This window comes from Protomyctophum parallelum, assembly GCF_964188405.1.
Source record: "Protomyctophum parallelum genome assembly, chromosome: 15".
Taxonomy (NCBI): Eukaryota; Metazoa; Chordata; class Actinopteri; order Myctophiformes; family Myctophidae; genus Protomyctophum; species Protomyctophum parallelum.
The window spans coordinates 50,021,617-50,037,074 of record NC_139710.1 but is presented as its reverse complement, the minus strand read 5'-3'; the positions used below and the strand labels follow the sequence as shown (position 1 = coordinate 50,037,074).

Here is a 15,458-nt window from a genome sequence, read left to right as displayed (position 1 = left end):
GCGGAGGAAGGAATGCCTGGCCCGCCGGGGCCTCCTGGCGGCGAAGGGTTCAAGGTATACCGCTGTCACATCTCCAAATAAGGGGTGTAACTGTATACCGCTGTCACATCTCCAGATCAGACACATTGATCATGACTAGGGGTGTAACTGTATAGTAACGGCATCGAAAAATCGATTTTTAGAGAATCCAAGTACAGTATATCGAAATTAAAACGGCAACATTGACTATGTATCGTATCGTATCATTTTGAAATGCAAATAATCGGTATCGAATCGTCTTGCTATGCAGCTAATCGATTGTAGGCCTATCAATAAATACTAGATTTTTGTGTGTGGCATTTAGCAATTTTTAGAAGAAAAAATAAAAAGAGGGTTTAATTACTTTAACTGTAGTTTAAAATAATGTCACTGTATTTTAAATAGTTACTGTATCAATTTAAAATCATTGGATCTTATCGGATCGTATCGCCATAATGAACCAACATCGTCCATGTATAGTATCGTCTACCATGTATCGTATCGTCTACCATGTATCGTATCGTCTACCATGTATCGTATCGTCTACCATGTATCGTATCGTCTACCATGTATCGTATCGTCTACCATGTATCGTATCGTCTACCATGTATCGTATCGTCTACCATGTATCGTATCGTCTACCATGTATCGTATCGTCTACCATGTATCGTATCGTCTACCATGTATCGTATCGTCTACCATGTATCGTATCGTCTACCATGTATCGTATCGTCTACCATGTATCGTATCGTCTACCATGTATCGTATCGTCTACCATGTATCGTATCGTCTACCATGTATCGTATCGTCTACCATGTATCGTATCGTCTACCATGTATCGTATCGTCTACCATGTATCGTATCGTCTACCATGTATCGTATCGTCTACCATGTATCGTATCGTCAACCATGTATCGTATCGTCTACCATGTATCGTATCGTCTACCATGTATCGTATCGTCTACCATGTATCGTATCGTCTACCATGTATCGTATCGTCTACCATGTATCGTATCGTCTACCATGTATCGTATCGTCTACCATGTATCGTATCGTCTACCATGTATCGTATCGTCTACCATGTATCGTATCGTCTACCATGTATCGTATCGTCTACCATGTATCGTATCGTCTACCATGTATCGTATCGTCTACCATGTATCGTATCGTCTACCATGTATCGTATCGTCTACCATGTATCGTATCGTCTACCATGTATCGTATCGTCTACCATGTATCGTATCGTCTACCATGTATCGTATCGTCTACCATGTATCGTATCGTCTACCATGTATCGTATCGTCTACCATGTATCGTATCGCCTACCATGTATCGTATCGTCTACCATGTATCGTATCGTCTACCATGTATCGTATCGTCTACCATGTATCGTATCGTCTACCATGTATCGTATCGTCTACCATGTATCGTATCGCCTACCATGTATCGTATCGTCTACCATGTATCGTATCGTCTACCATGTATCGTATCGTCTACCATGTATCGTATCGCCTACCATGTATCGTATCGTCTACCATGTATCGTATCGCCTACCATGTATCGTGATACGTATCGCATGGCTGTTAAAAACCCATTCTGAACGGGAACCCATTTTGGTGTCGGCATCATGTTATGCTTTAGCTATTTAAAAATAGCAGATCTACAAGCTCGTAGCGCGCCACCGAGTGGCGCGCTACGAGCTTGTAGGTCTGCTATTTTTGAAAAATCGAAGAACGACTGACATTTTTAGAATCTGATCTCGGGTCAGAATGGCTTCATCAGACCACGTGTGTGTCCAGTGGAAACCTCGTATGAATCTGATCTCAGGTCAGAATGGGTTTAAATGTATCGTTTCGTTACACCCCTAATCATGACTGTTCCTTTCCTATAAAGGCTACCCATGGCCACTTATGTATACTTGGTCTTACGACGAATAGTGGAAAATGGCCAATCTGCAAGCTTGTAGATGTTCTTGTACAGCTGCATGTTTTCTCCATTTTGGACACTTTTGGGAATGACACGGTGGAAGTGGTTTCACAATGATTAGAAGAGGGAACGCGCACGCACATCCAACCTCCACTCGGGCAGGTGCTGGCCAGGAAATAAAATGACTTGCCTGATGTTTCATCACTATATTAGGCATTTTCTTAATTTTCACAAAAAGTAGCTAAACAGACATACAGTATATACTGTAAATCCATCCAGTGTATCATTAATTGCAGTATGATAATTGTGAATCCATCCAGTGTATCATTAATTGCAGTATGATAATTGTGAGAGTAACACCTGAATCCGAAACCTAGTCTCCCGTGTGGAAAAAAACCAAACATCATTCTAACGCTTATCCAAAGGAGAACCTCCCAAGGCTAACACAGTACTGTATATTAGTTATCTGGCTTCAGGCTGGACTACTCTGCTACATTTGACATTCAAGTCAAGATTAAGAACATGATGTTCTCATACTTTGCGGAGAGTCTTTGAAGCATTTCCTTTTTTTCCAGGGGTTACAAGGCTCCGTGGGAGAGCCAAGCAGACCTGGACCAAAGGGAGAGCAGGTGAATAGATTTCCAGATAGATTTTGTTCTAATGCTTCTAGAAACATACATCCACTTTATTCAAAATGCCTCTCTAACCACCCCTAGAAGTGTGTATCTCATGAATACTGTATATTTACAGTACCTATTTGGTCCCTGGCTGTCCATAAGGTATATCATATTACTGATCATAGAATTGATTGTGTCCTCAGGGGGATATCGGACCACCAGGCCCATGGGGAGGACCAGGACTACCAGGGCTGCCTGTAAGTAGTAATAATAATAATAAAACTCAGACGGGCTCCCTCGGTAGATATTTTTTAAAGGTTTCATGACATTCATTTTCATCTATTTTTATTTTTATTTTTTATTTTAGGTTTTATGACCTCAATTACACCCAAGAAACCTGAACTTTGAACATTCAGTGGATTTTCTGTGGTCTGAAGTTTTCTTTGGGGTTTTTTGGGCCTTTTGAGCTACAATGAAAACAGGCAACACAGTGAAACAGTGACATCTGCTGGCAAATCCCATTGACATATATGGGATTTGCAGTAAGTGATGTCACTTAATGCCGGCAAATCAGAGCACCTGTTTGAGCCAGAAAACCCCAGATCACAGAAAATCTACTGAATGTTAAAAGTTCATGTTTTTTGGGTGCAATTGAGATTAGAAAACCTAAAAAAAACAAGAACAATTCCAAAACCTTTTTTTTTTATGTCACAATCCCTTTAAGCACACCTTTTCACTATAGCTTTGTGTTCTTATTCATGTACTCGGCGGTTTTATGCTATTGTTTTATTGTCATATTGCACTGCCGGTTTTATGCCCTTTGCTGTTGTTAATTGCCTCAACCTTATTTAGTTTCTGTTTGTTTGCTGATGTATATTTGATATGATTGTTGTCTGCCTTGTAAAGCACTTTGCGATGCATTTCTGGCATGAAAGGTGCCATATAAATAAAGTTTATTATGAATTAGTAATAATTATCATCATTATTATTTGTATCATCTGGTGCTACATATGAAGACATAGTACACTGAAGCCCACCACACACCGGCTGCGTCCGCCGCGCGGCGCGGCGCGGCGCGGCAGACACAGCCGCCTCCATTATTTTCAATGAACCTATTGCACACCGGCTCCGTCCGCCGCGTAGCGTCGCGCCGCCTGGCGCGCCGATAGAACCCAGTTCTATTTTCCAGGCGGCACCGCGCGGCAACGCGTCGCGCCGCAGACGGTCGCAGACGGTGTGTGTCGGGCTTCAATCAACTCAATAGCTGTCCTTTTCTCCCCACAGGGTTTGTTTGGACAGAAGGTGAGTGTCAAAGAAACTAAACTAAACACAGAGCTTAATTAACTGCATAATACTTGTTGCCTACTTAGTTTGTTCATTCATTTTAAATAATTGTATCATTATCAGGGTCTAAAAGGTTTTCCTGGTCAACCGGGTCATCTTGGAAAGAAAGGCGTACCTGTGAGTACTGTCCAAATGTCCTCATATTTGAGATTATTAAGAGAAAACATTGCATTTGAACGAGGCAAAGAATACGGCCGTAAATCTGTGGTCAGTCTTTAAACACAGTCTGGTTTCTTTAAATGACTGAAGGAATGTGGTGGTGGTATACAGTAAGTTCAACTGATTCCAATGCAGTTCCACAATAATCTTTTCAAACGACTTGCGTTGCAGTGAAATGGAAACATACGAATGAATTAATACAAATGTGTCATTCAATGCAAAATAGTAATATTGTTGTTGTTTTTTATGTTCATGATGAATGATATTGTATTTGTTTGTTTCAGGGTGCTCCCGGTCTCCCTGGGCCTCGTGGGGAAACACTGAACATCACTCTAACTCAGCTGAAGGTAATTAAGTGTTTGTACTAGGCATGATATATATCGATATTCATCCCGACGATATGAATGGATTCATTGAAATTAAATAAAATGTAAGGGGGTTAGTGTGAGCTTTAGTCATATTCCATCATAGAGAAATGAGAGTCACTTTCAGTAGTAGAGCACTGTCTGTGACTGTAGAGGGGAGCTGTGTGTGTCTGTGACTGTAGAGGGGAGCTGTGTGTGTCTGTGACTGTAGAGGGGAGCTGTGTGTGTCTGTGACTGTAGAGGGGAGCTGTGTGTGTCTGACTGTAGAGGGGAGCTGTGTGTGTCTGTGCCTGTAGAGGGGAGCTGTGTGTGTCTGTGACTGTAGAGGGGAGCTGTGTGTGTCTGTGCCTGTAGAGGGGAGCTGTGTGTGTGTCTGTGACTGTAGAGAGGAGCTGTGTGTGTCTGTGACTGTAGAGGGGAGCTGTGTGTGTCTGATTGTGACTGTAGAGGGGAGCTGTGTGTGTCTGTGACTGTAGAGGGGAGCTGTGTGTGTCTGTGACTGTAGAGGGGAGCTGTGTGTGTCTGATTGTGACTGTAGAGGGGAGCTGTGTGTGTCTGTGACTGTAGAGGGGAGCTGTGTGTGTCTGTGACTGTAGAGGGGAGCTGTGTGTGTCTGTGACTGTAGAGGGGAGCTGTGTGTGTCTGTGACTGTAGAGGGGAGCTGTGTGTGTCTGTGACTGTAGAGGGGAGCTGTGTGTGTCTGTGACTGTAGAGGGGAGCTGTGTGTGTCTGTGACTGTAGAGGGGAGCTGTGTGTGTCTGTGACTGTAGAGGGGAGCTGTGCGTGTCTGTGACTGTAGAGGGGAGCTGTGTGTGTCTGTGACTGTAGAGGGGAGCTGTGTGTGTCTGTGACTGTAGAGGGGAGCTGTGTGTGTCTGTGACTGTAGAGAGGAGCTGTGTGTGTCTGTGACTGTAGAGGGGAGCTGTGTGTGTCTGTCACTGTAGAGGGGAGCTGTGTGTGTCTGTCACTGTAGAGGGGAGCTGTGTGTGTCTGTGACTGTAGAGGGGAGCTGTGTGTGTCTGATTGTGACTGTAGAGGGGAGCTGTGTGTGTCTGTGACTGTAGAGGGGAGCTGTGTGTGTCTGTGACTGTAGAGGGGAGCTGTGTGTGTCTGTGACTGTAGTGTAGAGGGGAGCTGTGTGTGTCTGTGACTGTACAGGGGAGCTGTGTGTGTCTGATTGTGACTGTAGAGGGGAGCTGTGTGTGTCTGTGACTGTAGAGGGGAGCTGTGTGTGTCTGTGACTGTAGAGGGGAGCTGTGTGTGTCTGTGACTGTAGAGGGGAGCTGTGTGTGTCTGTGACTGTAGAGGGGAGCTGTGTGTGTCTGTGACGTTTTAAAAATGCTACTTTTTCTTTAAAATGTATATAAATAAAAATGTACAAAACTTTTTGTTTTCAAATTGTATAAAAGTTTAATATTTGCCTCTGAGATGTACCGAAAATTGTAAATCTTAGTAACAATCCAAATTGAACTCAAGTACAGTACTTGAGTATATGCACTCGTTTACACCACTGTTGTTCAGTGACTGAAAGTTCAAAAGTAAAATTCTGTCCTCGAGCAGGCCGCATCACTTCTTTCTCATTTCACTCTGGATGTATGGAGAGTGTTCTAAAGGGAGATTGCAGAAAAGTAATGAATGAAAACCCACACGGCCACGTGTTTTAGATTAGGCTGTCTGTAGGGAAATAATGTTTCTAAAACACATTCTTCTGTTTCCTAAGGACTTGATGTATATGGCAGACAAGCCTAATTACTTCATGGTCCAAACTCTACTGGACTCCCTCCAGAGAGACCTGCGCTGGTTCCTGCATCCACCAGATGGCACCAAGGAGCACCCAGCCACCACCTGCCTGGAACTCTGGCTCACACACCCCGACTCCCCTAATGGTCAGAACACACCCCGACTCCCCTAATGGTCAGAACACACCCCGACTCCCCTAATGGTCAGAACACACCCCGACTCCCCTAATGGTCAGAACACACCCCGACTCCCCTAATGGTCAGAACACACCCCGACTCCCCTAATGGTCAGAACACACCCCGACTCCCCTAATGGTCAGAACACACCCCGACTCCCCTAATGGTCAGAACACACCCCGACTCCCCTAATGGTCAGAACACACCCCGACTCCCCTAATGGTCAGAACACACCCCGACTCCCCTAATGGTCAGAACACACCCCGACTCCCCTAATGGTCAGAACACACCCCGACTCCCCTAATGGTCAGAACACACCCCGACTCCCCTAATGGTCAGAACACACCCCGACTCCCCTAATGGTCAGAACACACCCCGACTCCCCTAATGGTCAGAACACACCCCGACTCCCCTAATGGTCAGAACACACCCCGACTCCCCTAATGGTCAGAACACACCCCGACTCCCCTAATGGTCAGAACACACCCCGACTCCCCTAATGGACTCAGAACACACCCCGACTCCCCTAATGGACTCAGAACACACCCCGACTCCCCTAATGGACTCAGAACACACCCCGACTCCCCTAATGGTCAGAACACACCCCGACTCCCCTAATGGTCAGAACACACCCCGACTCCCCTAATGGACTCAGAACACACCCCGACTCCCCTAATGGTCAGAACACACCCCGACTCCCCTAATGGTCAGAACACACCCCGACTCCCCTAATGGTCAGAACACACCCCGACTCCCCTAATGGTCAGAACACACCCCGACTCCCCTAATGGTCAGAACACCGGCGGTGGCTCAGGGGTAGAGTGCCTGGATGGTAACCGTAAGGTTGCCAGTTCGAACCCGGGCTCCCCCAGAGTTAGTGTCAAAGTGTCCTTGAGCAAGACACTGAACCCCTAATTGCTCCCGATGTGCTGGTTGGTGCCTTGCATGGTTTCTTCCGCCATCGGTGTATGAATGTGTGTGTGAATGGGTGAATGTAACCCATCGGTGTATGAATGTGTGTGTGAATGGGTGAATGTAATGCACTATGTAAAGCAAATGCACCATTTACAATTTAACACCACCGATCTATAGTCATGTTCTGTACACAGGGCTGCCAACATTGGACTGTGAGAATCCAGGAGATTGTTTTGGGAGGTGGGGTGGGGGACTACCCAAGCAGGGGGTCTGGGGGGGGGGGGGTCTCCCCAAGCAGAGGGTCTGGGGGGGGGTCTCCCCAAGCAGAGGGTCTGGGGGTCCTCTAGAGCAGGGGTTCTTGATATGTATTGTGTACTGTCTGAACTGTAGCATACTTTATAGATAAACTACGAGAGACATCTCAGTGGCAGCAAGGTCAGCCTTGCTGCAGTAGGCACGTTATTTTGTCTGGTATCATATTGTCACGTCATTATGATCCAGCACCAGTATCACGCTAAAGGTTCACAAAGTTTATTACACAAACAGGAACATGCATAGTTCTGGATCTTATGAGACAAAACAAGGGGTCTACTGCAGCAAGGCTGACCTTGAGATGTCTCTCGTAGCCCAACTATAAAGTATGCTACAGTTCAGGCAGTACACAATACATATCAAGTACACACTGTATCTCAAGTACACAGAGTACACAGACATGGGCAACTCGTGATTATAACAGTCACGATGCCAAAAATACCTTTTATTGGGTTACCAACGTCTCGACAAACGAGTTGCCTTCTTCAGGGTTTGTCTATCCTCTGTATAAATGCATATATTCTATTTCAACCACTGTATGGAGAAACAAAATGTACTTTTTGTGCTGATGAAACATTCTGTGGATTAAGTGACTTCCTGCAGTGTCTATACGCCTAGAATTGCGTGGTTGGTACACAAAATGTGTGCAGGTTGGCAGCTCTGCTTCCTGTCATAATAGTTTCACCACAGTGTGCTTTGCCATACTTTATTAGATTATATTGACAGCGTCATGAAGCGGTTAATAAGTTGTGCTCCAGTGTGAGCTCCACGACAGCAGAGCTCACAGGAGGATAGGACAAGTGGCGACAGTTACTCGGTACCGTCTCTGGCGGTTCTAATAGGTGAACACATCTGCCCTCTGATTAGAACTCTCTTGCTGCTCATTTACATAAAATATAACTTTTCACAGCTTTCTTTCCTGACACTCCATATTGCTCAGTGTAGTACAGCTATCGGCCGCTTTGTCGCTTGCTGTCGCGTCTGTCTCTCTGTCTGTCTGACAGATACAGTATATAGCCATTGATTGATTGATTGAACAGTTTGCAGATGGGTACAGTTCAAGGAAAGTACAGGTCAATACAAAATCTGCTAAGAGGATAAAACCAGAAAAAAGCACTAGGACCAAACATTTAAAGACAATACAAATAGTATGTGTATATGTCTTTAAATGTTTTCAGTGTATATTATACACACAAAAGAATCATGAAATACACCGAAAATGTGTACAGAATAGAAATAAAGAGGAGACAGACAGTGTACGTACTTTGACACGGGAAACATGGTAGGTTTCCTTTGTGGCCTATGATAACTAGCAGAGGATATGACGGTCACTGGAGCTACTGATATTTGGATATGGAACATGCACAGTTATATTAGGAGCGCTCAGATGATTGAGTGACGCTGCCCTTTCTAGATGTGACTTATTTATGTCAGAAAGTTATGTTGCTTCAAATGCTGGCCTCTCTGTTCTGCACAGTGGTGGAAAAAGTACTCAATTGTAAAAGTACCAATACTGCAATTTAGAAGTACTTCGTTACAAGTAAAAGTACGGAATTGAAAATGTACTTGAGTAAAAGTACAAAAGTATCGGCATCAAAATGTGTTCAAAATGTGTACAAAATCTATTTTCAAATGGCCGAAATGCATAGGGTTGAAGTGGTTAACGTATGGTTTCACAATTAAAATCTCAAAGTAACTAGTAACTAAAGTTTTCAAATAAGTGAAGTAAAAGTAAAAAAAATTGGCTCTGAGATGTAGTGGAGTAGAAGTAAAAGTACTGGTAATTGGAAATACTCAAGTAAAGTACAAATACCTCAAAATTGTATTTAACCCATTTTGGGCGGGCACCCATTTTGGTGTTCGCATCATGTTATGCTTTAGCTATTGAAAAATAGCAGATCTACAAGCTCATATCGCGCCACCGAGTGGTGCGCTACGAGCTTGTAGATCTGCTATTTCTTTTTAAATCGAAGAACGACTGACATTTTTAGAATCTGATCTCAGGTCAGAATGGGTTAATCAGACTAGTGTGTGTCCAGTGGAAACCTGGTATGAATCTGATCTCAGGTCAGAATGGGTTAATCAGACCAGTGTGTGTCCAGTTGGAAACCTGGTATGAATCTGATCTCAGGTCAGAATGGGTTAAGTAAAAGTACTGTTTCTGCAGTGCAGTGAAAACGATGGTTGGCTCCACTCACCCTCTCCCCTTTTACAACATAATATGAATGTATCAGCCAAGTAGACAATCCAGTTTCTGTCTATTTTCTTTTGTTTTTAGGGAGGTATTACATTGATCCTAACCAGGGTAGCCAAGAAGATGCCCTTCTGGTTTACTGTGACTTTACAGAAGCAGAACCAAAGACCTGCCTATCTCCACAACAGCCTCAGGTATTCCCATGCCGATATCTGTGAATATAGGCACACAATCTGTGAATGAATATAATGAATAGTATTTTGTTGCAACTTGAGATCATATTGTATGTGTATTGTATTGTCTTGCCTTTGTTTACTACTCTATTCTGATCGGTCGTTCAAAGAATTCCACCTTCTGTCTTGTAGAATTATGAATTGTGTTTGTTCAGAAGTAGCCCCATAATAAGCAGGATAATGTAGATGGAATATAACAAAGGGTTTATTTATGGTTATTTTCTAATAATGACCGTCTGGCTCACTGTACATCTCTTACCTGCTTAACATCATCATTACAGGTTCCAGTAAAACCTTGGCTGAAGGACTCTGGCACCAACGATACATTTCATTGGCTGAGTACAGTCGCAGAGGGCTTCCAGGTAAGCGTCAGACCAAAACACAGAGCTCTATTTGTTTTGTTTTAATTTCCTGTTTCACACATACTTTTTGCTTCCAGCTTGTTTGCAGTCTTTCTGTCATTTGCATTGTGGCTGTTGTGGGTTCGACTCCCGATCCCGACGACCTTTGCTGTCCCCCCCCCCCCCCCCCCATTTCCTGTCAGCTTAAACTATCAAAAATAAAGACAGAAAAAGTCCCAAAATATCTTTAATAAAAAGAAGAAAATAAAAAGACAGACTCAATAAATCAAAGTCAATGACTGTTTGACTGTGAATCCGTGACTCCCAATCAGTTTGAGTATGTGGGAGCAGACGTGGTGCAGATGAGGTTCCTGAGGATGAACAGCAGGTCCTCCATCCAGAACGTCACCTACTCCTGCCAGCCCGGAAGCCGCCAGAGCCTCCGGGAGAGAGACGTCAAGTTCATGGCTGATACGCGGAGACAGAGTTACTTAGGGACGTTGAGAGATTGTGTGGTAAGTAAACAAAACGCCTGGCGTGGTACCCCACTGAGCAATAGTCATCTATAGATGGAAAAAGTGTCTTAGAATGGAGGTTTGGCGTTGATTAGCAGTTTTATAAACGTAAAAAGGTCTTCTAATCTAAGCCTAGGCCGCTAAATCAACTCGGTACAATGAATACTAATATTTCTCAAACAAACAGGGAAAATAAATTAACTCAGGACAAGGGCGAGTACTGAGTGGAAAGGGCGTGCAAATGGCTAGAGATATCGTTGCTGGCAGGCAGAAAACTCATATCTCCAGTCCATATTACAACTTTTTGCTAAATGTTTTTTTAGCAAAACATGAAAGATGAAGTGCACCTCACCGTGCACTTCATCATACTGCAGTGTCACACAAAACTGACAAGTTTTGGCCCCCCTGGCCAGCCGGGGCGCCTGATGGAGGGGAAAGGAACTGGTTGGAATAACCATAGAGTTATATATCTATAGAGAAGACACCCGAGTTCTCCTCCCATCCACTTGCATTAAGTTGCTCAAAAGCGCATGAGGCGGATTCACTCCTCCTTCCTGGTAGGAACAGAGTGCATTCTGGGACGGTTTGGTTACAAACACATGAACGCGCTGCCGTTGACTATCATTGTGCCGTTTGTGCGCGTTCACGTATGAAACATTCGTTCATGTGTCATGGCCCCAATCACATGAACGTGCGCAATGATAGTCAACGGAGCAGCGCTGGCTCGAGCTGCACTACCAAATCCGGCCACTATGTCCATTTCGCCTCAGGGTTTCCTCTGGGTGCCTTCTCTAGAAATATATACTCTAAGGGAATAACGTGTTCCTTCCACGCGCTACGTCCAACCAGGGAAACTCCCCCCTGCCAGGTGTAAAGGAGCAACTTGGACACTCAGGCATGAAGGAAGCATGAGTTCAAGTTGGTGGAGGGTGTGTAGAGCCCAGGATCACATTAGATGATTGACACAGGGGTGAAAAATGGGTTAACAAAATCGTGGGATAAAAAATATATTAAAAAGAAAACTGACAAAAGTTGCAAAAATAGCTGATTGACAAGCTCACAACGCATCATATTCCATCATGTTGTGAACTTTTCCAATATTGTATCCCTTTCCCCCACAGCCCGCAGACGAGCTGGAATCTGGACCGCGGGAATCCGTCTTTCAGTTTGAGAGTGAAGACCTCACCCTTTTACCCCTCAGGGACCTAGCCGTGTTTGGCAACCATGAACTTGCACAGGAGTTTGGCTTCACAATAGGGCCCGTATGCTTCAGCTAGGTGAGAGTGGACCACCAGTGACTCTCAGGAAAGACATGGGCACTGCTTTCAATGAAGGAGGGTCAAGGAGCCTACACAGACTGTTTGAATGTCCACCTTTTAAGAACCAAGGATATTTTGAACATGAATTAACTTGTGTACATTTTGTTTACATGTATTTGTATTGTTGAAACCGGTGCTTATTTATGTCATTAGTTACGCGTTTCATTTTAGGCATTTAAAAAACAAACTTTTATTCAGGTTTATCTTGAACCATATCACTGTGGGAAAGTGTCAATCCGTTGTACTGTATAGCTCAGCAATGTGTCCACATTGGAGACAGAGTAGCTGAAGCCCGATTACACTACGTAGGTTGTGTATCATTCATGTCACGCAATAAGCCGATATACAAGCGAGCGACACCAGCGTGTAACTAAGTATAAATCAGGCTTAATGGGATATTTCACTTTCAAATAAAATAAACATTAAAGGTAGGGTAAGGGTTTGTTTTTTGTTAAAAGATTAAATCACTATATTCTGATAGTAATCACTGTTGCGAATTCAGTGAGCACTAACTATGAGACCCTGCAGATCATGTCTGTCTGTGTGTCTGTCTGTGTGTCTGTCTGTCTGTCTGTCTGTCTGTGTGTGTGTGTGTCTGTCTGTGTGTCTGTCTGTCCTGCTGTGACACCACCCGCCCGCCACCAGAGGGCGCAGCTGTAGCGCACACACACACACACACACACAACCACACACACAGTAGAAAACTTAAAAAAATTACTAACTAAAAAGAAGAAAAAAAGTACGTAATTTATTCTAATTGTTGTTATTGCAATTTACGAGCTGCGTTCGCTTCCCGTGTTTGCGCGTCTTACTTGTTATAGACGGTTTGTTCAGTAACATGGGCCTCCCTGTCTCTCAGACTGTTTGTTCAGTAACATGGGCCTCCCTGTCTCTCAGACTGTTTGTTCAGTAACATGGGCCTCCCTGTCTCTCAGACTGTTTGTTCAGTAACATGGGCCTCCCTGTCTCTCAGACTGTTTGTTCAGTAACATGGGCCTCCCTGTCTCTCAGACGGTTTGTTCAGTAACATGGGCCTCCCTGTCTCTCCAGCTCTCTAAGAAACAGAAAATACATTTCCAGGTACAGTATGTGACAACATTTCAGCCAATCAGGAGAAAGTAGCCATTTATCAGCTTATTTTTTGTAGTATCTGCTCATTTCTTTGTCATCATTTACAATTCTACTTGTTTAATCTATATCCTGAACGGATAAAATTTGTATCCCGCCTTGAAAATGCATTATCAGGTGGCACGGTGGTACAGTTGGTAGTGCTGTCGCCTCACAGCTAGAAGCTCCTGGGTTCGATTCCTGCTGTGGGACGCTGTGGGTGCTGGGGGCGTGTTCTCTCCTCTGCGTCATCAGTTGAAAAGAAGCAGCTTGGACTCCTCATGCATAAAACCACTTACCCTACCTTAAACAAATAAGTGAAATTAGAAACATGTTTGAATGGGAAATATCAATTTAATATATATCCTCTTCAGACCACCTTACTGCCTCCAAGGACACTGTGTCACTGGGTACACTCAACAATGTTTAGAACCTCACCTGATTCTTCTGAAGCTACAACGTGTCTCAGTGAGACTCATTGGCCCCTTTTCCACCAAAAGAACTTTGGTTCTAGAACTGATTGTTATTTTTTTCTCTCTGAAACAATTCATTCTCAGTGGAAACATTCCAATATTAGGCGGGGGAAAAGAACCGAACCGGTTCAACCCCGATGGAGAAGGGTCCACACCAGTGTGAGCTTGTAGATCTGCTATTTTACGTGACACCGTTGTATGACTACAGGCTTACCAGTGAGTGGTTAATGCGACTTATCAATTTAGTCAAATCTGTCATTTCATTGATATATATATATAGAAATATATATGTATGTGTGTGTATATATATATATATATATATATATATATATATATATAGAGAGAGAGAGAGAGAGAGAGAGAGAGAGATATATATATAGTATATATATATATATATATAGAGAGAGAGAGAGAGAGATATTGTAAATAAATATGATAATCGCTTTGATATGGAAATAATCAATAGTTGCTGCCCTACTCAATTACATTTTTCACTTTGGTCTACATCCAGAGCACTTAATACAGTAAATCAATTGTGCGATTTTGGGACACCCTTGGCAAAGGGTTTTCTCTTTCAAAAGGAAAGGAAAGCAGATAACTGTTCCACAAAGACACAATATTAAGCCTGTGAGCTCACACTTGTTTCCCGAGTATATAGCCTTACTATATATTGAGGTCAAAATCACTGAGATTACGAGTAACCAAAAGTTAAGGATACAAAGGGCTCCCCCCATTTCCTGAAATAGCGGCGAGCAGTGCTTATTTGGACACCTCACTGCGACACAACCTCAACAAGAAGCATATGAGATCAGAACTAACACCTCACTGCGACACAACCTCAACAAGAAGCATATAAGATCAGAACTAACACCTCACTGCGACACAACCTCAACAAGAAGCATATGAGATCAGAACTAACACCTCACTGCGACACAACCTCAACAAGAAGCATATGAGATCAGAACTAACACCTCACTGCGACACAACCTCAACAAGAAGCATATAAGATCAGAACTAACACCTCACTGCGACACAACCTCAACAAGAAGCATATGAGATCAGAACTAACACCTCACTGCGACACAACCTCAACAAGAAGCATATAAGATCAGAACTAACACCTCACTGCGACACAACCTCAACAAGAAGCATATAAGATCAGAACTAACACCTCACTGCGACACAACCTCAACAAGAAGCATATGAGATCAGAACTAACACCTCACTGCGACACAACCTCAACAAGAAGCATATAAGATCAGAACTAACACCTCACTGCGTCACAACCTCAACAAGAAGCATATAAGATCAGAACTAACACCTCACTGCGACACAACCTCAACAAGAAGCATATAAGATCAGAACTAACACCTCACTGCGTCACAACCTCAACAAGAAGCATATGAGATCAGAACTAACACCTCACTGCGTCACAACCTCAACAAGAAGCATATAAGATCAGAACTAAACGCCAAGTAATAACTATCCTACATTACATGCCTGTTAGAAACCAACAGTTAGAATTTTGTCTTTGTCTTTGTGTAACATCTGTCCGCCATGACCTAATGTAAATAGTAGCCTAAATACATACATAAGATGATCAGCTGTTGTAGATATTTTTTTGGTTGATTTTGTGTTTGCATTGCATGTACATTTTTATAATGTTTTGACAGCCATCTGGCAAAACCTCATGTAGGCTAGTGC

The 15,458-nt window shown here is 43.5% G+C and overlaps 1 protein-coding gene across 1 annotated transcript; it reads left to right on the top strand.

Moving 5' to 3' along the window:
• Window position 1: 1 nt before the first annotated feature.
• LOC310871948 (collagen alpha-2(I) chain-like) lies at window positions 2–12,200 on the top strand. Its single transcript, XM_083783591.1, has 11 exons — window positions 2–54; window positions 2,520–2,573; window positions 2,765–2,818; window positions 3,846–3,863; window positions 3,969–4,022; window positions 4,349–4,411; window positions 6,150–6,315; window positions 9,851–9,960; window positions 10,281–10,361; window positions 10,673–10,855; window positions 11,977–12,200. The coding sequence occupies exons 1-11, from the start codon at window positions 13–15 to the stop codon at window positions 12,130–12,132; spliced, it is 981 nt and encodes a 326-aa protein (XP_083639717.1). The 5' UTR covers window positions 2–12; the 3' UTR covers window positions 12,133–12,200.
• The last annotated feature ends 3,258 nt before the right edge of the window (window positions 12,201–15,458 follow it).

Coding starts and splice junctions, on each gene's coding strand:
- LOC310871948 (XM_083783591.1), top strand. CDS start 13: ATGCCTGGCCCGCCGGGGCCTCCTGGCGGCGAAGGGTTCAAG. Junction 2,574..2,764: donor CTGGACCAAAGGGAGAGCAG/GTGAATAGATTT, acceptor TTGTGTCCTCAG/GGGGATATCGGACCACCAGG. Junction 9,961..10,280: donor TATCTCCACAACAGCCTCAG/GTATTCCCATGC, acceptor TCATCATTACAG/GTTCCAGTAAAACCTTGGCT.